The 24,591-nt window shown below is 37.3% G+C and overlaps 3 protein-coding genes across 4 annotated transcripts; 2 read left to right on the top strand and 1 right to left on the bottom strand.

The window, feature by feature from the left end:
- Positions 1–5,649: 5,649 nt before the first annotated feature.
- Positions 5,650–9,454, top strand: LOC147850260 (uncharacterized). Its single transcript, XM_087336634.1, has 2 exons — positions 5,650–5,965; positions 8,215–9,454. Exons 1-2 carry the CDS (start codon positions 5,707–5,709, stop codon positions 9,111–9,113), a joined length of 1,158 nt encoding a protein of 385 aa, XP_087192760.1. The 5' UTR covers positions 5,650–5,706; the 3' UTR covers positions 9,114–9,454.
- Positions 9,455–17,778: 8,324 nt separating this feature from the next.
- On the top strand, positions 17,779–19,179 carry LOC147850259 (uncharacterized). Its single transcript, XM_087336102.1, has 2 exons — positions 17,779–18,071; positions 18,716–19,179. Exons 1-2 carry the CDS (start codon positions 17,810–17,812, stop codon positions 19,129–19,131), a joined length of 678 nt encoding a protein of 225 aa, XP_087192228.1. The 5' UTR covers positions 17,779–17,809; the 3' UTR covers positions 19,132–19,179.
- A 1,506-nt stretch (positions 19,180–20,685) lies between these two features.
- Positions 20,686–24,591, bottom strand: LOC147850258 (ubiquitin domain-containing protein DSK2a-like). Of its 2 annotated transcripts, none has more exons than XM_087336445.1 (7): positions 24,356–24,591; positions 22,311–23,024; positions 21,890–22,104; positions 21,700–21,798; positions 21,561–21,598; positions 21,321–21,427; positions 20,686–21,228 (listed from the first exon to the last, which is right to left on the bottom strand). In XM_087336445.1, exons 1-7 carry the CDS (start codon positions 24,561–24,563, stop codon positions 21,080–21,082), a joined length of 1,530 nt encoding a protein of 509 aa, XP_087192571.1. In that variant the 5' UTR covers positions 24,564–24,591; the 3' UTR covers positions 20,686–21,079. The 2 variants fall into 2 exon arrangements, with proteins under 2 accessions (XP_087192571.1, XP_087192570.1); XM_087336444.1 differs by having other exon boundaries at positions 21,890–22,113; positions 24,356–24,590.

The raw sequence follows: 24,591 nt of genomic DNA, 5'->3' as shown, positions 1-24,591 counted from the left end.
GAAGCGATTGATGGATGCAATTGTGAATCGACAATTGTGCGAGAGTAATGAGAGGATTTGAACCCATGACCTGTTGTTGAGAGTTTGATAGCCAAGAGTACACATATTACAAGAAGTCAACAAGAAAGAAATAGAGAACCGAGCCAAATTTCCAGATTGCCCAAAGCACCCAATTGCAAAACACAACACATTCAAGAGAGAACAAACATGGACTATTTATGGTACTAAAATACAGAGAAATCTCCCCTCCTGAATTACATGGATCCAAACCATTGCACACAAGAATATTTATGTATGTATGTGTGGCACTCAACTCAATTCACAACAATTGATAAAGTCTAAAGGATAGTACACACTGAAGAAGCTTCAGGGGCAGGGGAAGTGGTAGGGTTCTGATCCGAGGCGGAGGCGGAGGCGGCGGAGGCAAGCGAGACACCGGGCCAGGTCTTACAGAGGCAGTGCCGACCTTGCGGGATTTGGGCATATACTGAAGGGACATGCCGGCCGCAGCCGCCCCAAGACACCTTCCCACACTTGTTGCACCCAACCTCATAACACATCTCTCTCTCCCTCTCTCTCTCTCTCTCTCTGTCTTCTCCCTTCTTTCTTTGTTAGCTTGCTTGCTTGCCTGCTTGCTTCTTCTTCTTCTTCTCTCCTGGTGTCTCTGTTTATCCTCCTTTCTCTCTCCTGCTCTGTTTTTTGCCCTGTTCTGCCCTTGCTTTGCTTTGCTTCCCTTTTTATACAGTCTGGTTTTGAATGGGAATTCTAGGAAACTTCCAAAGAAGATTCCTCCATTCTCTTTCCTTTTACATACATACTATACATATTTGACTTAACCCATTAGAGGCTACCAAAGAAAAAAGTTGTGAGATCAAATCCTTCTTCACCAATCATAACCATATGTTATTACCACATTATACATATTTGACTTAACCCCATTAGAGGCTACCAAAGAAAAAGGTTGTGAGATCAAATCCTTACACCTCTTCTTCACCAATCACAACCATATGTTTAATATTACCACACTTTGTCCTCGACACTACGTGCCATATCTCGATCGATCCCACCACAACCTCCCAATAGAAACCAGCTCTCGGCATCGTCAAGTGCATAACAAGGCATTTGTATTGCAGCACTCCATGATGCAGAATCGCAACCATCTCAAACTTCTTCTTCTAGTTATCTGCATTCAATGCATTAGCTTCGTCTTAATAAAGTGGAATCTTCCCATCGGTTGTATATGGTTACTCGTTGTGCTATTAAAAATACACAACATTAAGTTATGACGACCGATGGTTTGTCACTTGCGACATCTTTAAGTTCACTTTAGTGCATGATGTATGCCATAATTATTATTCATACATGTCTCCCATGTGAACCCAAAGCCATGAAACTATGTCTTTGTCAACCAATGAAAATACACTCTAGAGTTGCTCTATATTTATTCACTATCTTGTTTTCAAATATATTTTGGTTCTCAAACACAAGTCACATATTGTTTGTGCTTTAACAAGGCAACTACATTTACCATACCATGTGTTATGAATTGAACACTTTTGAGAAACAATGAATCTTTAGATTAAGAAACAAATGGTTTAAGGGTGCTTAACCACATTAACAACCCCCGAGCAAAGGATAATAGATTAACAAGAATATCATCGGTTCCCACACCACAAAGTGTTACCTTATGCTATATTGTGGATGTTGATACGAATGAGTCTTTTAAAGAAGAGTACATTGCCTTACCGATAGAGTCTTCACGGTGTCCCAAGATGGCATAAAGAAGGGAGTAGCTAGTCTCCTTTATATCGCTCAACACCTAAGACTCCCATACAGCCACGTGTCGTAGGTTTTTGTAGATTTATCTCAAGCTATCAGATAACTAGTTCCACAATTATCCTACCCTGTAAATGTAAAAAAATAGCTTTAGAATTGGTTCTTAAGGTTATCTTTACATCATGTAACCGACATTGTTGCAATAATAAGTTGTTGTTTTATTCCAAAATTTACTTGAATTGTGCTTTATATATCTAATAGGCATGTAACTTCCAAGTAGGTTTAGCTCACAAGAAACCCTAATGATTTCATATATTACTCTACATGGGCCATAAACCCATGGATCTAGCTTAGATTTATTTTAAATTTTTAAATATACGCGAACCTTTGGAAAGACATAATAGTTTCATTCAAATTGATCGTGGTGTTTGTTTTGTGCCTAACCTTATCGCATATGATTTGTAACATGTTAGAGTAAGTCTTAAAAGAAAACTCTAGACATTTCACAAATTCAAGCTTATGCAACCCTATACAACAAATGGTCTTGAATTGAGAGCCATAAATAAGTGCAACGAAACGTTTAACATTATTGTTTGAATTCCAACCAGGGAATATATATTGCAATCTATTTATATGTGTTTGATGTAACCAAGTACCATTTTCACAAGTTCCGAGTTAGCTTGTTTAGTGAAGGGATCCTAACTAAGGTGGATTATGGTTTGACCTATTCTTGTTTTATAGTGAGAGTTTAAGAAAATAGGACGAGAAGAGATACGTGGTAGAACAAAGGACTTGCATCAAAATAATTCAATTCAAATATTACAATGAGATACCTCCTTTATAGGCTCATGAAAAAGAGTCGTGACCTCGACAATAGTGTCATACGGGCATTCAATGCTCTTTAAACTACTAGTTCTTCGATACATTGGCTTCTTGTGCTGTAGTTGTATTTGGTAGAATTATTTTTGTATTAAATTGCTTGACAATATTTATCTTGGTTATTTAGGGGAGTTCCACGTAATTTGAATGGTCAAACACTTTATCATGATAATTTGTACTAAAGTTAAGATATTCACTTGATCAATCCATCGTGAAAAGAGACCCATAAAGTTGGTTGTGTGGAATAGCAAATGTCAACCATATAACAAATAAAAGTCTATATACAAAAGACTCATCTAATTGATAAGTTGAGCCATACTTTTGGGAGGAATAGACTTATACATTAATGTTAGGATCAAGATCTTAATGATAAAACAACTAACTTAACACACTAAAGGACATAATTACACTCAAACGCAATGATGCCTACTAATAGAATCCTTCAATTACAAGCACAATTGAGTTACTATAACATTACATTGTCAAGCTTATATTATATAGCCTTCAAAAGAGTCGTGTAGAGATATGTGATGAATTACATCCACTAGTAGTTCCTTTGTATGATCCTTTAGAATCTCTCATATTCCTATAGATAAATAACTACATGTTTACTTTACTTATTTATATGTACATATTGGGCCTTCAATTATTGATGCTAAAAGAATAATATATATCAACTACGTAATCATCTTTGCAAGCTTGTGGGGTAGCTCTTTTAGATTGGACAAACCCAATGATATTCCTTCAAATTTCTCCATTCATTTTAAGCTGTATTTGATATCATTGTTAGTTGTGTGAATGTCCACCTTGAGAGACCCTTGCATATTGTTCTAATCATGTCTCAACTGTGAACCAATTGAACACTAAAGGCATAATTAGCTTACCGAATTTATAAGCACCCATTATTAAAGTTCAATCTTGATGTTTGCATCAAATCAAGAAATTAGTTCACGTTGTTTGTGGAATATATTGTGTGAAGAAATTAGCCATATATTGTGTTGCACTAAAGCCTCATGTTTATCCTTCTAATGAGCTATGCATACTTCTATTAGATGTTGATGATCTCTTTTTAGATGCATGATTATCTGTATTGAGTTTTAAGACTTTGTTGACCAAGATGTTGGTGTTCAATTGCACAAGATTGTGGTATTGTGACTGGCATAACTTTCCAAAGTAGTTTTATTAGACAATTATTTGTGATTCACATGTTGCTCTTGCTTTGATCATTATTACATACTTTGTAGTGCTTGTATGCAAAGCCAATGCTTTCATAACATTCAACTTAAGGTTGTTCTTATTTCATGCAGCAATGTTTATGTAAGTCAAAGCTCCTCAATCAAATCTTGAAAGAGCAAGTGTTGCTAATATTATAACCAATGTCTTCTCCATTTGCCAATTTGTGAAATGTCTATGCATTCTCTATCTTTTGCTTGGTGCTTCACATGGTACTAAAGTTATACAAGTATTGCACTCATTTTTAATAAGAGTCTTGCAGGAAGAGATTCACGTTGCACTTGACCAATGACTTCATCCTTCTAGTCGCCAATGGAATAGGCCACAATGATCTCTGAGCAAAGGCTAAAAGTATACAAACCAACATAAAAAAAGAACACCATGATAGTGAAGATGGCTATATCAATATTGGAGAAGGCGTCGACTACAACAACAACTATGAGAATGACAAAAATGGATAGGTGAAGGACAACAATGAATAGGTTAATGACAATGACATTTAGAATGATGTTCACAATATTATTCCTGGTTCCGCTTCAGCTCGAGCACAAGGTTTCAACTAAAGAGAGGTAATATATTTGGTGGTGAAGTCATATGTAAACTAGATAGTGAAAAAGTATCCTAAAATATATTCATTCCTTTGCATGATAGGTAAACACACAACCAAGCAGTACCATTACGATAAACTCCAAGCAGTCTCTACATACACTAGTTAATCTCCCAACAACCTAATATGTAGTCATTCTTCCTTTGCCTTAGCCTTATTCCTTAGTTTTGCTGCCAGGGATTATACATTGATCCCTAAACCTTCGTAGTTGTGTAATGTGGGGACAATCATAGTCCTCATAGGTGACAAATGTATCGAACAAAGTCCTCACGCTCAAACTTTGTTTAATTGGCCCATGTGGGCAACAATAACAAGTTTAGGGCATGTGAGCCGCCACAACTCTCTTAAAGGTTTTGTGGATGTGTAACCAAGTCATTACCCATGTCACGTTAGTGCGCATGAATGCTTACAGGACAATAAGAGTGTGATTTAATTCTGCTTCCTTTCCTTACATTGGTGTGGAGTATTCGCTTGCAGGGTTTACGTACAATGTAACTCAACACTCGCCACACAGAGACAAAGAAACACAACCCACAAAAGCATAGCTAGGGGTTGGCATATATGGGATCCACCTGGTAAACCAATAAGCCAACACACACATGCTCGCTCGCTCGCGCACTCACACACAAACACAAACACAAACACAAACACAAACACAAACACAAACACAAACACAAACACAAACTCAAACCACAAACATAGACACAGACACAGACACAGACACAGACACAGACACAGACATAGATACAAACACACACTAGTTGTTGTTTTTTCTCTGCGTAGCCATCAATGGTGTTGGACACATGTCCCCTCTCTGTATGCTCGCAATGGAATGTATTCATTGTGCAATATTTGAGGCTACTGAGACTAGCTGGACCCGAGCCCGAGCCCGAGCCCGAGCCCAAACCCAGACCCGAACCCGAGCGGGATGGTGTGTGTGTGTTTGTCTTCTCTTATTTTCTTTGGCAAAATTGAATTATTATGGTCATATTTTCATTTTCCTTTTGGTAAGCATACGGACGTAGAGGAGAGAATATTCTGTCTGGTTCTCCCCTTTAAACCTAGTAGTACCCCCTCCCCTGTTTCCCCTCTGTGCTCCTCCTGCTCCACGCCATGGCTCCTCCTCCTTAAACAACTACAGGAAGAAGAAGACAGAAGAAGACAGAAAAGAAAGAAGAAAGAAAAGAAAGAAGAAAGAAGAAAGACCCACCATGGAGATCTCTTGCACCAGAACAACAACACCTACATGCCCTCCTCTTTCATATCATCATCAATCCCTCCTCATTCGTCGACATGCCTCTCCTTCCTACTCCTCCTCCTCCGCTTCTGCTGCTGCTGCTTCTACTTCTCAGAATTCATTTCATTCTCTTCTCCTTCCACGAACTACGGCGAGATCCCACGGATCCTTTACTTGTGGATGGAGATCCGGACTCAATCATGGATCCTCTCTGCCACGATTGAGATTCCATGGTATGTATGTATGTCTGCCTAATCCTTCAATTGCCTTCAACATAATCCTTCAATTGCCTTAAAACAAAGAGAAGAGCAAGAACAAGAACAAGAAAAATGATTTTCAAATTTTGTATTGGAGGAAGAGGAATACCATAGATGAATGTTCTTTTTTTGGTTCCTCTGTTTTATGTTAATAATCTAGTGAAGAACAACATGGTATTTCCCATTAACTGTCTATAGAATATACCCCACCTCTTCTTCTATCACTGTTCTCAGACATGCACATTTTCTCAGCTTCGCTCTTCCAACGGATAGTCTCCATTGGATATCTGATTCTTTTTGTTGTCTCCCCCCTTTGCTCACATGCATGTGTCATGAAAAATGATCAAAATGATTTCTTATTGGTTTCCGTCACGAAAGTGCTTGGCTCAAACTGACAAAGCCTTCTGCAAAGCAGGCATCCGTTTGAAGGGGTTTTCATCTCATACGAACAGATTGCCGATATGTGTACTTTCTTAATGCGAGCGATATAAACCTGAAATAAGGTAACAAAAATCTACACACAGAATGGAAAATTCCTCATAATCCTAGAAGCTGGACATGTCTTTCTGGATGTTGTGCCCAACTTAGCTGTATAAGCACTGCTATTCACGTTTGTACTAGGTGCGAAATAAGGAAACAAAGATGTGCACACAGAATTGTGATCCGAGAAGTTGCACCACTTGTCACAGTATAAATACTGCTATCTACTGTTGACAAGCTACTTGCTTGATCGGTACAGAATTGTGATTGTATATGATAGACCCTGCTTTATCTCATCAATGGTCCGTGGGATGGTGTTTTGCTTCATATGGCATATTTGCCTTCTGGGTTTTGGGGATTCGAGTTAGCTGCTGACTCCCTTTTAAAAAGGTGAATTATATGGGGTTGCCGCACTAGTGCTGTAATTTATTCCTTTTTCTATACTTTTCATTAAGAGACATCTGGAACAGTGCTTCACAGGATTGGGCTTATTTCAGCCTTGTTATCTGCAAATGATGTTAAGCATACAGAAATACAAGTTTTGACCCATAAGCTACAATGGTTTTACAGTGTTATGACAAATTTCAACGGCATCTATATTCTCATTGCTATTCTAGTTTTATTAACCATCAATATGTTCTTGCTGTTAATCTCATTGTTCTGTTAATCCTAATCTTTGGTACTCCTTAGATGATAGAATCCAAGATTTCTTGGAGAACAGTACCTTGACTACAACAGAAGCATGTCTTATTTGATGGGGTTCCTTCTAAACATGTCTGTCTGTTGAGACCTTCACGATATTCAGACAGGGAAATGTCTGAAAACACATGTTTCCATGTTTCCAAAACTCAGAAAGGAAATAGAAGATGCTAATTTTGGGACACATTTGAAACAAAAAACTAAGAAAGTGTAAGATATGTCTTTAGGATATAGGGAACTAGTTTTGTCAGTTTTCAGTTGATAATGAACTAGTTTGGCAGATATTTTCTGAAAGAGCTATAATGTTTTCTAGCCAAATAACACCAAAAGGAGGTGTTAACATCACCTTGTTTCTCGTTGATGCATGGAACAGTTCATGTTGGTTTCTTCATTTGATCACATGCTCACAATACCAGTCCCATATGGTTATGGGCGAGCGAAATTGAAAACTAATAAGTTAAAGGAGTAGTGTTTGTTGTTCATGGTTTACTAAGCATTGAGGGAAAAATCGCAGAGCCGAATGCTATCCATGATCACTGTGCTGTTTCCTGTATACAGCACTCCAAATCTCCTGGTTGTTTAGCTCCATTAGCGACACAAAGTATTGGTTTTACATTGGCTACTGTCGTAACTTACTAATGACTGTGATATAGAAAAGTATTCTATTTTTCTTAGAGATTCACACACACTTATGGGATAAAATTGAACCCACAACTCAAAGAGTCATTGAAATTTCAAGTTGGCACTGTTCAAATGCCCTTGCCCCTTGGGTTTGCACACATCAATGCATTATTTGTTTGTTGCAAAAGTGGGTGCCAACAAACTCACCATGCTTTCTATGCACGCAGCATTGACAAATGGACAGTCTTGTGAAGTGTCCTGGATAGTATGCTGTTGTTGTTTTGTTATTGTAATAGACATGGTTAATTTATGTACTTTGTTTTGATATATTGCAGCCTATATAAGAAACACGTGAACTCTAGTATATGTTGAGCACATTTCTTGATTTTTAAAACGAAATACTCACTTCTGTTGGGGGGTACCAGATTATCACATTCTTTGTCAGGGTTCAAAAAACCAAAACACTGGGCATACTCCATCAGGAGAAGGAGAAGGAGAAGAAGCAAAACAAGAGGAAGAAGTGCCAGAAAAAAATTATGATTCTGCAGCAGCTATGGCAGATGAAAAGTGTGGTCTTCAAGGAAGAAGCAAGAGCAGAGGATCTATTAATGAATCCGATTGGCGTACATTTCGAGCACGGTTAGTAGCAGGCGAGCAAACATCATTAGTCGATCCAAGCCAAGTGTCATCTGGAACGAGCATTCCAGCAATCACTCTTGGAAAGTCTTGGGCCCATCCACTTCATGCCCCCGAGGCTGGATGTCTACTCGTCGCCACCGATAAACTAGATGGACAAATCGACTTTGAGCGAACTGTTATCTTGTTGCTTCGTTCCGGATCCAACAAACCAAGAGAGGGTCCATTCGGAGTTATTCTCAACCGTCCCACCTCCCAGACTATAAAGGAGCTTGATCATGAGAATAAAACACTGGCCAACGTGTTTGGGAATTGTGAGTACTTTTATGGTGGACCACTGGAATCTGAGTTGCTTTTGTTGTTGCAAGAAGGAAAGGTGTATAAGCAATTTGAAGAGATCATTCCTGGCATTTCTCATATTGCCGTGGATAAGCTACCAAATGCAGCACGATTGATGAAAGGTGGAGTAGTTAAAACAAATGATTTTCGTTATTTTATTGGGTACTCAGGATGGGGCCTTGATCAGTTGGTGAACGAGATCGAAGCAGGGTATTGGTATGTGGCTTCTTGTAGCTCAACTGTCCTCCGAATCACATCAACTGACAAACTTTGGCAGAAAGTTCTGTGGCTGATGGGTGGACATTATGCTGAGCTTAGCAGAAAGCCTCGGGATAGTGGCCTAATATGATAAAAATAAAAATAAAATGTATTATCAATCTTGGAAGAATAATGACTGTATGTAGCTATATTCTCTTCGAAGATCCTTAGGTATCCAAGGAGTCATTAATCTACAACTGACCCATAATTGCTAAGATAGACAAATTTGGGCCAAGCTTCTTGTGGTTGTGTTTTTCAATTGTTTACTAAGCTTCGTGTGTAGAGTCTAAAAAAAGATGAAGCAAGGTGATCAATCTGAACTTTTGGAAAAGCCTCCATTTGTGCTACTTCCACGTAAAAGATTGGATGCACGAATGAGAGTTTAATAGTGTAGTGTTTTAAGAAAAAAAGAAGCAAGATGATTATTCTGAATTTTGGAATGTCCCCATTTGTAGTACATCTATATAAAAATGATTGGATACATAGATGAGAGTTTAGTTTATTGCAGCTTTTTAGCCAATATTAAGTGAAGCTGTTATAGTAATATGCATCAATTGGTTGGCTATATTCTTAATGCATGTGAGACAGTGAGAGCTCTGTTCCTCTTCTTTGGCAAATTTGGATAATGCTCAAGACTGTCTGAACATAAAAGTGGTATGTGATGGTACGATATATGTGGAAACATGCTATGTTTTGGTGTCGTGAACTTGAAACAGCTAGAATGCACTGCATCATGGAATAGATGTTCCTAACATCTACAAGTAGTGTTGCTGCTAAGGCATGCATATTCCTAGAATTCGGCACTATTTTATGGAAGAGTTAAATGTTAGTGTTTCTGCACTTATATCTATGATAGAAACCTATTAATAGCAAGAGTGCTTAATTGGGGTTTTTTGGGGGAAGATACTTAAGTTCACTTAGAAATGAAGTAATTTCATGGATTATCCATCATGCCAAATAGATATGTAGGCATTGATTATGAACATCTAAAGTAAAGGAGATGAAATTGATTACATGATTGGGGAGCTATTGTTTGTAGATAGATTCTAACATTAGATTTTGGAGATATTAGGTGTGGAAAACATGGAATACATACGTACGTACGTACATACATACACACACACACACACACACACACACACACACACACATATATGTAGGTAAAAGGGAGCAAACTTAGCATTTGAGGCACGTCCCAAGAAATAGAGAAAAAAATCTATTAAGACAACGTCATCACATGGATAATGCTAGAGAAGGATAAAGCAGTAAATGCAAGAAATCATTGCATGGGTAGAGGGGCAAATTTCCAAATCAAACAATGATTGAAATTATTTCATGACATTTCCAACTAGAGGAAACTAGCGTACAAATTTCTTTTTCTTTGCGAAGAAAAATAATCTGGTTGTTTGGCAAGCCTTACAACACTTTCTAGTACATACGTGAAGTTTGCAAGGGTCTTTTGTTGAGAATAGCAGGAAAGAGCCATTACTCCAAGGAGATGAGATGGATAGTGTATAGGGGACGATGTTTTCTTGGGATTCCCAAAATGTTGAGAGGGAGCATAGCCCTTACTTTTTATCCTAAGGAATCTTGGAAAAAGCCCTACAAACATATGCCCACTTATTATACAAGTATAAACATCTAAAATTCTATTTGTATGTAAAACTCTCACCACAATGTTAGTGCACTCGAGAGTTTGTTATTGTTAGGGTTGGATATTTCTTATATATTTCTCCTCTTTTTGCTCAATGCATAATTTACACATGACGTTTTTTCTCATTGAATTACATTGTTCTAAATATTGAAAGGCGCATGCCATTTATTTGTCCACTATGGTTTCATCCTTTTTAACGTTTAGAGGATGTTTGATAAATGATAATAATAAGTTAATAATAATTTGGATCTAAGGAATTATGTGAGGAAATGCCAATAACTATACTGATATTTTTATTTTATTTTCCAAAAATAAAATTACTACTTCCATGAGTTAAGACAATGTATGTAGGATAATATACAACTCATATATTACAAGCCAATTTGCATGGTTACAAAGAAACCAACATGTATAAAGGAATCAACAAAGACTCGAACTCACCGCTTCATGCCAATAACTATACTGATATTATTGCAAAGTATTCTGGTCCCACAACCTTAGACAAATATATTCTATCAAAAACGTTAGGAGAATGCTTGTTTTATAGTGTGCATCATAGACAGTTTCCAAACAATTTTGCTATCAACTAGAGGCCTTCTCCCTTGATGATTTCCTATTGTGTTATGATATGCCAACAAGTTGTTCTTTTTGTATCTTGTGATCTTAGTTTTGTATGTGTAGGTTTGACCATCCATAAGCTTTGTTAGATGAGTGTACATGTGAATGTTATGAGTGAGTTCATGCAATTTAATGCGAGACACACAATACCTCGTCTCCCCACTTGTTTTAGTCCAGGGAAATTTTATGAACGTTCAACTTAATATGCATATATTATCTTTTCATAGATGCAAGAAATTGCGAGTGTGTATTTAGTTGGAACTTGCGAATTCTTTCATTCGTCTCCAAAGTCGTGCTTGCAAGGCACCATTAACTACGTTTTTGAACTCTAGAAAACAACAAATGGTAGTTGTTTACCTTCCAAATGACTTTCCTCGAGAAATTCAAGGTGATCACTAGTGTCATGATGTTTTTGAAACTTGTTTGTCTTGCTTGCCTTCTTTCAATTCTCTTCGTTCCATACACTTTGTTTTTTTCCAAAATATATCTAAATAATTCTAGCATAGAAGAATAAGCCATGATTTTCATATAATTTTTTACATTAATCATATCTCCCTCTTTGTGTAAAGGGTTGATACAATATGTACTCCAATCATGAGGGATTCTACATTATTGAAGTGCATAATTAAGTTTATTACATATTCAAGCATTTGTTCCCTTTTTTTCGATTTCGAGCATTTCAAGCTTAATACCTTGAAGATCACATTCCTAGCGAGTGCTAGATTTCCTGGGCCTTCTATATGTACATATTCAATGGTAATGATCAAGCCATATACGAGAGGAGACACGTCACACAATAAACAAAGACATATTTTAGATGGTACACAATTTCCTTAATACAATGGTTGATGGTGATGCCATACACATCCATTGCATGCGGAGTTGTTGAAGCCATTTGGGTTGTTTTGTCACAACTTTGGGCATCATTAACTGGGATGGTTTTGTCACCTTTAAATGAGTTTTCATTAAAGGTGATTGAGCTCTACTTTCCCCCATCACATGAGGTTTTATTTGATTATCTTAGGTATTGGGATATTGGAGCCCAAGAAATGGGTTATCCTTTGATGGACTTCGTGGAGTACCACAACAAATACATAGGCTCAATGGAAACTTGATTTTGTAGTTTTTATAGCTATACTCTACGAAATGGGTATTGAGATATTGGAGCCTAAGAAATGGATTCTTCTTTGATAAACTACAACAATACATTGGCTAAAAGGAAAGTTGATATGGTATTTTTCACAACTATACTCTTCGGGCACTTGTCCTCACTACAATTATCTTTATGTCATTTAGTATTACAATACAATAGACGATTTACGTTCCACAAAAACTATACTCCATTGGTATTAAAATTAACAATGCCAAAGGCAATCTACAATTTGTACATAATAGTTTCCACTCCACGAGTGTCTATAAAAAAAAAGACCAAATATAAACGATGGCCTTTGGCAAGATAAGGCTAATTATATCCATGAAAACTCTCTCAACCTTTGCCAACAAGACCCATTCTCAACCTATAAACAAATTCTTGCGGTCAAAGAGAATACATATCTTTACATATCTTGGTGGTAATCCTAGTCAATATATCTCGGCTGTCCACCCTGGCTAGTAGTCTAAAAACTCCATGTATGTCTTTGATTCCGCCTATACTGAAGTTGTTCACCATCACCTGACTGTCCATTAGGGTGATGCTATTTGACAAATGTTTTGTACACAACAGTTGAAGACACCAAAGTAGTCCATGATGCACCTGATGCTTGGGTAAAACGTGATGGGTTGCCTTGGATAGCCCCCATGTATCATCTCCCAAATCAAAATGACCATGTCCATCTCCACGAAAATTGAAAATGTACTTGTAATAATCTCCCTATAAACAAGATGAACTATGTCCTCCACACCTCACACTATCTACTTCGATCCCCACACCATCTTCACTCCTAAAATCAGACAAATTGCTTCATTCAATCCACATCAACCATCTCGCCGAATACCACCAATGTCTTGTGCAATTAACAACAAAATAAGTGAAAAATGATTCATTATCCCCTCATGATCTGCTTCGGTTCCCCCACCCATCATCACTCCTAAAAACAGACAAATTTCTTCATTTAGTCCACCAACCATCTCGCCGAATACCACTAATGTCCTGTGCAATTAACAACAAAATAAGTGAAAAATCATTCCTCGTCCCCTCATGATCTTCTTCAGTCCTCACACCAACACCACTCATCCTCTTGTCGTGACAAACATGCTTGAAATCCCATTGCCATCATCTCGCAACCTATGAGAACCATAATATCTTCTTAACTCAACCCATATCCGGAGCATCTCGTTGACCCTATTGCCATCTCACTGATTACCGCGATCCTGTACTAACAGCCAAAAATGAGTGAAATAGACGATTTACGTTGTTGCAAGAACCTCAAAACTACATATAGTTGAGATAGCAAGGGCTTTTTGTATTGTCATGTTCGTCAATACAAACATACTTTTAGAGAGAGAGAGAGGGAGAGGGAGATAGACTTTGATTTTGTTGAAGCATACCAACCACGGAGTAAAACGTTGATGAAGCTTTAGTGGCAAACTTGTTTGGTGTGTATTAGAAAGAAACCAACTTGCATCGGACCGAGATAATTGAAAGAGAGGATTCAGGTCAAAAAAGTTCTTTAAAATATCATAACAATATTGATCATCTTGTCAATCTTTGAGTTCTTAGATGAGATGAGGGGAAGATTGCATGAAAGGTAAATGACTATATTGTTACTTTATAGACATGGGATTTTTTATTGATATGGTGCCTCATTAATTGACATAAAAAATATGTGTAGTCGATATAACTATACTTGAATCTTGATATGTCTTCATTAGGACATCACCAAATGAATTTATTTCCCCATTGCTAGCCCATCCTCATCTATTCTTTCAATTGAACAATTATCTTAATGAAGCCAAAATTGTTGTCCATTGAATCTTGTTGTTTACAACAATGGAAATCACATATTTCTGTATGACTCAAAAAGGGGGCCAAGTTGTTAATGGAAATAGAACATGAACCATTAGATCATGGTTTACCAGCTTTTTATTTTATGTGATGTATCAATGGTGGTCAATTTTATTTATTTATGTTGGATATCACAAACTCATATAATAAGGCCTAGCGATGAGGTGTTGTTAAATATCTTGTTTGAGCTAGTATCTTGGTTGCAGGGACGGTACGATTCGATTCAAGTGGAATCTGATTCAGCTAAAAGAGCGCGGTCAAAGTTCCTGTTGAAATGGGGGTAGATCTCCTCTGGTGGGCAGATCATCATTAGGGCCTGAATGGAACTACCAAGCACCCCGATGGTTGTTTCCGCCAATGGCTTCCATCAGGGACCAGGTGTTGTAAATATGTATAGATATGGTACAAATTACTAGGTTATAAGAGTTGTTGGGATACTTTTGTTGAAAATGAGGTGGGGACTATGACCAATTTGGTGAGAAGGCTAGAGTGAGGGTTGATGATTTTTTGGTGGTCTATGATGTAATTGGTTTGCTAACTAATGCGAAGTAGTGTTTTTTTTTGGAAAAAAAAAACTATGTTTGATCGAAAAGATGGGTCTTTGATGAAAAAATGTTAGTTTTGTTTCAAATGGCCTTGTAAAGCCTAAAAATGATCTTTTGAACTCAAAATTCACTTTTTTCATGTGAATAAATGCGCACTTAATAGAAAATGTTATACATAACATCATATTGAGCTCTTTTAAGTTCCCATTTTGCAAGCATCAAAAGTTCAACAAGGGGTTTTCATGCAAAAAAAACAAGAAATTTTAATTTGGTTAGATTTGTGGGCCAAGTTGATGTTTTGGATCGACTTGGTTGACATGCCAATAAGGAATGATTTCCTTATGGCCCAAGTCACATTTTAGTATCATTAGTTAATGCTCTATATTGCTTTAATAGAGATGTGCTTCTCTCTTCTCTATGAGCACCATGACGAAGTCCTTGAGGTTAGTGCAAGGTGTATCAAAACAACCCAGTCTATAATCCTTTGTTGGATATGATGACTTTAGAGGATTTCCAAATGATATTATAATTATATAAATATCATCCAGAGCTTAATTATATACAAGCTTTTGATTCGGAGTTTCAATTGCATATTTTTGTTTCAATCAAACATACAATGACTAGAAAACTAGGATAGCCCTTTTAAATGTATAAAATATCTCGTGGCTTTGCAATGTGATTCTTGTAGCTCATAATATTATATTAAATCTTGTATTGGCTTGTATTATGCCCATAGGAGTTCATTTTTATTGGCTCTTGTGTCTAATGAGTCGCACGAATCCCATGTGGAAGTATGATCATAAGAATGAACCTCGGGATTTGCTTTTGAAATCAATGCAATAATATTAATTTGATGGGATTTGTGAGATAGATATATTTATTTCATTGTTTTGAATGCCATAACTACCAAAAAAGGGATTGCTAGCAAGCAAAAGTATTGGGATCTGCATATCCACAATAAATATGGTTCCTTACGAGGACCGACTTTGTAGACTTACTCGAGTGTTATGAGGAAAGTATATGTGTTGAAGAGTAAATTGGTTCTCATTTCTAAGTTTACTATCAATATCATTCACCGCGAATGTTAAACTAAGGGAATGTATTTCCTAAATTAACATCAAGAAAGAATCACATCCTTTTGTGGTGCACTAATCTTTGTATGACTACGGAGGATTGTTTTTCTCAACTCTCCTCCATGGATACATTTTTCTTCCACTCAAATTTGACCCATGCATAATCAAGTATAGAACTGGTCTTTGGCTTAGACTCTTTGTTGTCGAATAGTCCTATATTCTCTCCTACTCACAAAACATGTGTGCATAGGTGGCCTCTTTTGCTTAGACTCTTTGATCTCGAATAATCCTATATTCTCTCCTGCTCGCAAAACATGTGTGTAGGTGGCCTCACTTTACAAGTAGAAGTTTAGGAATTATTGTAAAGTAGGTTGGTGTATGAATAAATTTCCATGACTTTTTACACGACTTCTAGTTAGGCCTTGTTGGAGAAAGAAATCAAAATGGATTGAGCTAATGGTAGACTATATAAACATAATAAATGTTAGTTGAATGAAGTAGTGAGATAACCTACGAGGTTGCCTACATGTAGCTAGTCTAAATCTCACATATGGTACTTCTCTTGGAATGGTTGTGGAGGAACCTTTTTCCAAGAAGGCATTTGGATGTACATAATTACTTTATCCGTAGATAAAGAGGATACGACACACTTAAAATATGCCATCTAATGTTTTGGGCATATTGTGAAATGACATTATCAATAAACAACTTCAGATGGCTTATTTGCATTGTTGATCATGATCAATCAACTAATCTATTACTTCTACACCATGGCTTACCCATTGATCAGGTTGTATGTACTTAAAATAAAAATAGAGATTTTGTGCACTCATCTACATGAAGTATGTGTAATTCAAATAAGTATGTGGATAAATCATCAAAATGTCATTGTTTTTGCGTGGAAATTTATGTTCTCTCCCCATAGCATTACATATGCTCAAATGAAGAGGGCATCTTCTTGCTCTACCGTACACATCTTCATGGTTGTTTCCACAACTAAATAACTCATCCAAGCAAAAGGTGATACTTTTACCTATCTACTCCCAAAATTACAAATGTGACGAGGACGGAAAAGTAAATATGTACGGATTCTATGCATAAAGGAAATTACAAGTGTGTACATATATTAAAAAGCTTGGTAAGGGGGGCTTGGTAGAAAGAAAATAACAAGTGAGCTTGGTATTATTGTAGGAGCAATGCATTGCTTGTTGTGAAAGCTAGTTTTACACACACACACGCACACATTAACATATTGATGGGATGGTCGACATATAGAAATAGAGACTAAACTTGCATTGAAAGTTAAAGCCTAGCAAATGTAGATGTGTGTGCGTGTAGAGAGAGAGAGAGAGAGAGAGAGAGAGAGAGAGAGTTTGAAAAGCAATAGATAGGGTATAAAACAAGTGTGAGGAAAAGAGCTTTGTGAAGAGGGGCACTCAATGAGGGTATGCAATTTAGGTTCTCATGTTAAAAGCCATGCATTGGGAGAAGGATAGAACACTCAATTTTGCAATATTCGGATTCTACGTTCAATATGATGAGATTAGGGAGGAGAAGGTCATGGGTTCTTCTTCTTCTTCTTCTTCTAAAGTGGTTGGAACTTGGAAGGTCGAGGGTTCAATAAAAATAAGATTATACAATTTACCAAGTGGGTTAAAATGTCATGTCGAGGGATGGGGTGGGATTCGAACCCAAGATGTGTGTGTCGGTCGAATCAAATGATCGAGAGATATGTATGTAATGTATCCACATAGAAGTTCCAAGTCAAAAGTGGGAGTGTGTCTTAGAGACAGCATACATATATGCATTCAGTTGTTTTGAGGTGTTGTGCATAAATAATGTACAGCTAGGAAAGGAACTCTTTGCATTTTTCTCCTCCCCTGTTCTTGTCATATGGGTCTCAGTCTCCACTCACACTACTCTCTCTTTCTAACTCACATTCTCTCTAGCTCCTTCCTTTTCACCATCACCATCACCATCACCATCAGCACCCATGCTTCTTCCATAAGACCTTCATGTGAGGCCAACACCAGCAGCATGAGCACCACAACCACCAAGCTCCTCACTGTAGGGGGTACCAAAGGTTGGGTTGTTGGGATTGTGAACTACACTCTATGGGCATCCAACTACACCTTTTATGTTGGAGACACCCTAGGTTAATCTAAAGACTCTCTCTCTCTCTCTCTCTATGTATATGTTCCATGTTAGAATGTATGTATGCAATATTGAACAGTAAGCAGACTTCCATGTATGCATGCATGCACAACTGTATGTATGTACATATGTATAGGTGTATGTATATATGTATGTATGTATGTATGTATGTATAAGTGTATGTATATATGTATGTGTGTATGCAAGGCTCAGGCAAGCATGCAGACATGTATGTATAGTATAGTATAGTATGTATATACATATGTGTGTGTATATATGTTTGTATGTATCTCTCTGTCTGTCTGTACGTATGAGTGTATGTATGTATATATGTATCATGTATGTAGATGTTATGTATGTATTGTATGAATGTAATATTATGTAAATGTAAATGTTATGTATGTATTGTATGAATGTAATATTATGTAAATGTAAATGTTATGTATGTATTGTATGAATGTTATGTATGTATGCAGTTTTCAATTGCTTATTGGAGTTCCATGTATGTTGTGTATGTGTTCAATTGCTTATTGGAGTTCCATGTATGTTGTGTATGTAGTGTTCAATTGCTTATTGGAGTTCCATGTATGTTATGTATGCAGTGTTCAATTGCTTATTGGAGTTCCATGTATGTTATGTATGCAGTGTTCAATTACTTACCAGAGTTCCATTCTGTGGTGGAGGTGAGAAAGGAAGACTATGAGAGATGCAAGGCTGATGATGCCATTGCAGAACACAAGGATGGGAACACGAGCATTGAATTGCAGAGGGTAGGGTCTTATTACTACATTTGTGGCACAAACAAACATTGCCCACTTGGCCAAAAGCTCAAGATCAAGGTCTTAATCCCACCCCAAGATGAAGATACCGAAGACAAGCATCATCTTCTTCATCTGGTCTCTTCACCATGTCATAATCTCTCATTTATTACACCTTCTCCTTCTCCTTCTCCTCTTCCTCCTTCTCTTCCTCCTCTTTCCTCCTCTTCCTCTTCCTCTTCCTCTCTCTTCCTTCTCTTGTATGTATCCTCACTCGCTTTGCTTTGTACAATTCATCCATAGCCTTTTTTCCTTTGTTCTTTTGCAAAGTCCTGTTTTTTTTTTCTTTTTTCTAGAGCTTTTGAATATTTGTACTATGTAATATTTATTGCTCATGAAGTCGATGAAAATGACACATCTTTTTTATTGGAAATAACTAATTATTACTCATACACTCTGTTCTTCTACTCCATGACTAAAACTTTTTGTGTTTAAAGCTGCCATAATGTATGCATTTGTGTACATTGTAAAGGCAAATTGATGCTTTATCACTTGTAATGCATTCTTTGCCATTCATTCACATGTAGTGATTAGTAGTACACCTTAATTGTAAAATGCAATAAATAAATGGTCATTTGATACTTTTACAGAATTATCTTCATTCATAATCGGTGATGATTCTTGAAACTGGGGGAGAATAAGTACATTATCTAATGAGGCCAGATAACAAAATGCGTCTTATAGCTTCTTGTCCTATGTGTTCGGGAAATGAAATTTAACAAACCCTAGATAAAAATGAAACGGAGAAGATTGGTGATGTTAACCCATCCCAAATCCTCGATCTCCATTGCATTATTGTGCTCAATGTAACTCGAGACAAGCTTCCAATTCCTCCCAATGATCACTATTATCTGCTTTCATTCATCTCCAAGATGGTCTTACACATCTCCTATCCTTGAGTTCTTCACTTTTCTCCCAAGTGATCCTTTTCAGGGAGCTCAGGCAAGTGAGTATGGTAACCCACGTCTCCTCGGTATTTAGCTTTCGGTCGCATAATTCACTTCTGAATGGTTGAACTCTAACCCTAAAGGGTTGCACATGCATGTATCAATTTAGCTGCTGAATTCTCTTGCTGGTAGAATTTTGACCTTTGAGTATAACCTTGATGTAGATACATTGCTGATGCCAGGTGTTCTCATGCAAAGATGAAAATAATACTCAATACTTTCTGGCTTGTGTTATCTTGGGAGTTGATCACTATCACTCTAGTTTGAGGATGCTTACTGCAACTTTATTTGTCATTGTCATTATCATTGTGTTGTCAAGTTTGATAAAAACACATTAATTATCATTGTCAAGCTTGCAAGGATCTCCCCATTATGTGATTAAGTAATCTACCTTTTCTTTTAATATGTAATATGTAGATAGAGGTGGGGTCAGTAACTTTTGAGGACTATCCCATGAATGTTGAGTCCACATTTGTGTTAATCATGTTCATATATAATCAAATTAATTCTCCCCTTCCTAAGTTGTCATATTTTCCCACATTGAGATATATAAACATGATAATTTATTTTACAAAAATAGTTGCCCGTGGAATTATATGCAGTTAAAGATGAGTACAAACATACATGCGATATCTCAGTATTTGTAGCTTAATGCTAATGCTAGAACTCTTCCCAGAGAATTTGTAGCTTCATTTTAATGCTAGAACTCTCTTTCACGAACGGAAAACCTGTGATCAATCAGGTTAAAAGATGAGGTCACTGAAACTCTATATATATCAGAAGGTTAATTATTTGGAATGCAACAAACTGTAAGAGAATTGAACATACTACATTGTCTCTAAAATTCTCAAGTGCAACTTTAAACACATTGGCATTATATATTTTCAACAAGAGTTATTCCTCAAGCCTTTTAAATCAAAAAGCTGTAGGATAAAGAAAAAAAATCATGTCTAGTGTGTTGAACAATCTGATCATCGTCACTTCTACAATCCAAAAGAGAGAACCAGAAATAATTCACATGCCACGGAACAATCCCTGTTTCTATGTCGACGACAAGCCAGAATGGAATCCAACATGATATAATCTGGACTCACAAGTCTCCATATAACATTCATCAAAGTTATGTATATATAGCAAGCATGGATTAAGAACTAAAGTGAGTAGAGATATAGTGACTCTCATCGACATCATATAAAAACACATTGGATTTAGGAACCCAACGCAACTGTTGTCCAAAAATGTAATTAGCCTCCAAGAAGCCGCTCCACTGCCGCATGGACATTCCCACCGGTTGCTCTCAAGGCACGAATGTTAGCTTCATTATCAATAAATCCCATATCTTGCAGTTGTGACAATTGAGAAGCATAAAGTTGTTCAGGTGCAACATTATTAACTGCAAGGAGAGATTAAAACACAACATATGAATGAAATAAACATTTACTAAAAGAAACTCGTCAAAGAAAGACTTAAGATTTCAAAATTCACCTTCAGGTGCACCTACACCTCCACCCAGTGTTCCAAACAAACCAAGCAATGAATTCATGTCAAAAGGTCTAGGGGTTCCTGCCGTTGCACCGTTTGCTGTCGGATTTCTGAATAACATGCAATGTTATTGAAAAAAAATGAAGAAAATATTTATGAATTATATGTACCTCTCCAAACACTTCATATATAACAACCAGATTATCTAAAGTACAATTTGAAATCCATGATCTGAAAACTTACTGAATTGCTTGTTGGCCAGCTTGTAAGGAGAGCATTTGCTACAAAATATAGAGAGAAAACTTCAGATGTATGATAAGTTTTTCTAACTTTTTTTTAATCAAATCAATAAGAGCATATCTGCAACAGATTCTGCAATTACCTGAAGAACTTCAGGACTACTAATTTGTCTCAAAAATTCAGGGTTCTGCATCATTTCTCTGAATTGTGGATTTGCCAAATGTGGCATCATGTTTGCTACCTACAGTCAAAGAAATCAAAGACAGATAATTCAAATACTATCTACAAGACTGAATAAAATTTGTTGAAAATATAAAAAACCCAGTGTTTACCTGATTCATATACTGAGGATCAGCCAAAAGATTTTGCATCATTTGAAGAATGGCGGGATTCTGGAGCATTTGTTGCATGGTGGCAGGATCCATCAAACCCATTCCACCTGTGTCCCCAAGATCCGGAAGGCGAAAGCCCAAACCCATATTACTTCCCAATCCCATAGTATTTGCACGGGTTCCCATGCCTATTTGTCCAGGCCCACCAGCATTGGCTGCATTCTCTACAATCATTGATTCCAGTTATGACACATGTCAACTTTGTTAGGCGTACATTTGCACAATGACTAAAGAACATAAACAACACATGTGAACTTTGCTACTTACCACCAGGAATCAAGAGCAAATTGATTCAACTTATTACACATGTGACCTTGTTACTTGTACATTTGCAAAAACACTAAAGAAAAGCGAAACTTACGGTTAGGATTCCAAGGATTTGGAAGCGGTGCGGTATTTGGTGCAATGGCCTCAGCTACTGGTCCTCCTGTATTAGTCGGCTGAGTTTGTCCATGCGTCCCCAATAAAGCTGCAAATGGATTGTTAGCTCCTGCATCGGTTCCTCCATCGGCACCTGTTGCGGCATTTAGGAAAGGTTCCTCCACAGTTTCATACATGCGGCGAAGCATGTTGAAGCCCTCTGGTGATGCTTCGATATTACTCATTGCTCGATCCGTATTCCTCATCATTTCTCGCATGAGCTCAGGATTCCTTGCTGCATCCAGGGTTTGCCGCAAAGTGCTCGGGTCATTGAGAATGTGGCCAAGCTCAGGGTTCCTATCAATGAGGCTCCTCATCTGGGGGTTGTTCAATATCAAGTTCCGCATCATTTCAGGGTTGTTTATTAGGCTTTGGACAGCTGGCATGTTCATCATATCACGCATAAGATTTGGATTTTGCATCAATTGCTGTTGGACTTGTTGAAACTCTGGAAAACCCAATCCTACACCACCACCCAAGTTACCAATTCCAAACAGATCAGGGGTGCCGAACCCATTGAGCCCAACAGGTGGAGTGGTGGTAGAGGGAGTGGAAACTGATGTATTTGTCGGAGCACCACTTGCTGCTGCAACTGATGCCACTGCAGATGAAGGAGCTGCTCGCACCAAATGGATGGTGTGGCCATCTTGTACTCCTGCATTGATTACCATGTTACATGAATTAGTAATAAATGTTTCGGGATACTCTTTCAAGAGGCCCTCTATCTATTCAAGGGAAAAACTCTCATGCAATCCTGCAGATTTGGAAGCTAAAATGGACAAGGTAGAGACTCATTGTCTAAAACCGGCACTAAATATAGAGCTGTCACAAAACGGGTCACTGTGCAAGAGATTATTGGAGCAAACATCATAGAGACTTCACATATAAAGAAAGTTCTGCCAGAAAATATATCATAATGCTTTATTCATCTAATCGTATTGACTAGATTGATGGAATTCAGATGCATTAAATGCCCAAATAGGTAACAGGAAAAAAATTCCAAGCCACAAGTATCACCTAGGATCTACCTCATGTGGTTATTAATTCTCCTATCAAACGAGGCAACAAGCACTTCCATAGCAATGGATTGTAAGAGAACACTGAAAAACAACTAGGAGCATATTAAAAAGGAATGAAGTCAACTAATACGAGACAAACAGTAAAGGGAAGATAAAATCAAGATAATATTCTTTCCTTAAGAAGAAAAAAGCCCTATGAGAGTTAATATTGCTCAGAAATGGCAAAAGTACTTGGATGTACTTGATGGGATCAAATGTCTTAAAAAAAGAGTTTTTTATCTACTCCCCTAGCCACAAGTATCATAATTTAAGACATAAGACATAAACAGGAACGTACTGAGGGTAAACATATGAAATAACCTTCTTTTCAAGAGAAAAGCAAGAAAATTTTCAACTTGTGATCATTATAAAACCACCATCCTGACAAAGAATCATTAGCATCATGCCTAAATAAAATTTGGTTTTATTGATTCCCAGGTTGGATACATATTTTTACAGAAAAGCAAAACAACAGAGAGCTTTTGACATCGTGGGTTTTCTTCAACCTATGGTTATGAGCCAAGTCTGATGGGATCAATTGTAATCGCTGAATACACCAAAGAGCTTGACTTCAAGCAGACAATATAGAAAACAGTATTTTTACTCAACAACAAAAAAGAAGCTACAGTTTGTGCATTTATCATCAAATAATCATAATCACTTCCACAGAATCCAAATACCAAATGATTAAAAACCTTTCCAACAAAGTCCAAGGGAAGACAAAACTTAGGGAAATTTCTTTCCAAAAAACGGAGACTACACTTTGTGCATTTATCATCTGATAATCAATAATCACTTCCACAGAATCCAAACCCAAATGATTAAAGTCCTTTCCAACAAAGTCAAAAAAGAAGACAAATTTTAGGGTTTCTGTAAATAAGTACAAAGATCTGAAAAACAAGGACATATACATGCACACATAACTTACCATAGCTTTCGAGGGTAGAGTCATCTCGTAGGACACGACCTTTGTAGATGAGTCGCTGTTGGTCTGCCGCCACACCTGATCCTTCAACGAGGAGGGTTTTGAAGGAGGCGACGGTGGTACGAGCGACGTTGGCCTGAACAGAGAATTTGCTTCCGTTGGTACATCGGATATGCACGGTACAAGGGCTACTGCCTTCTTCGTCTGCCATGGTGAGCAAGGGAGCCGCGCGCTACTTC

The sequence above is a fragment of the Azolla caroliniana genome, unplaced genomic scaffold (assembly GCF_043228905.1).
Source record: "Azolla caroliniana isolate FFs.n. ecotype wild unplaced genomic scaffold, voAzoCaro1.0.p SCAF_21, whole genome shotgun sequence".
Lineage (NCBI taxonomy): Eukaryota > Viridiplantae > Streptophyta > Polypodiopsida > Salviniales > Salviniaceae > Azolla > Azolla caroliniana.
Note: the sequence above shows the minus strand (reverse complement) of the source record. Positions and strands in the feature narration are given on the sequence as shown.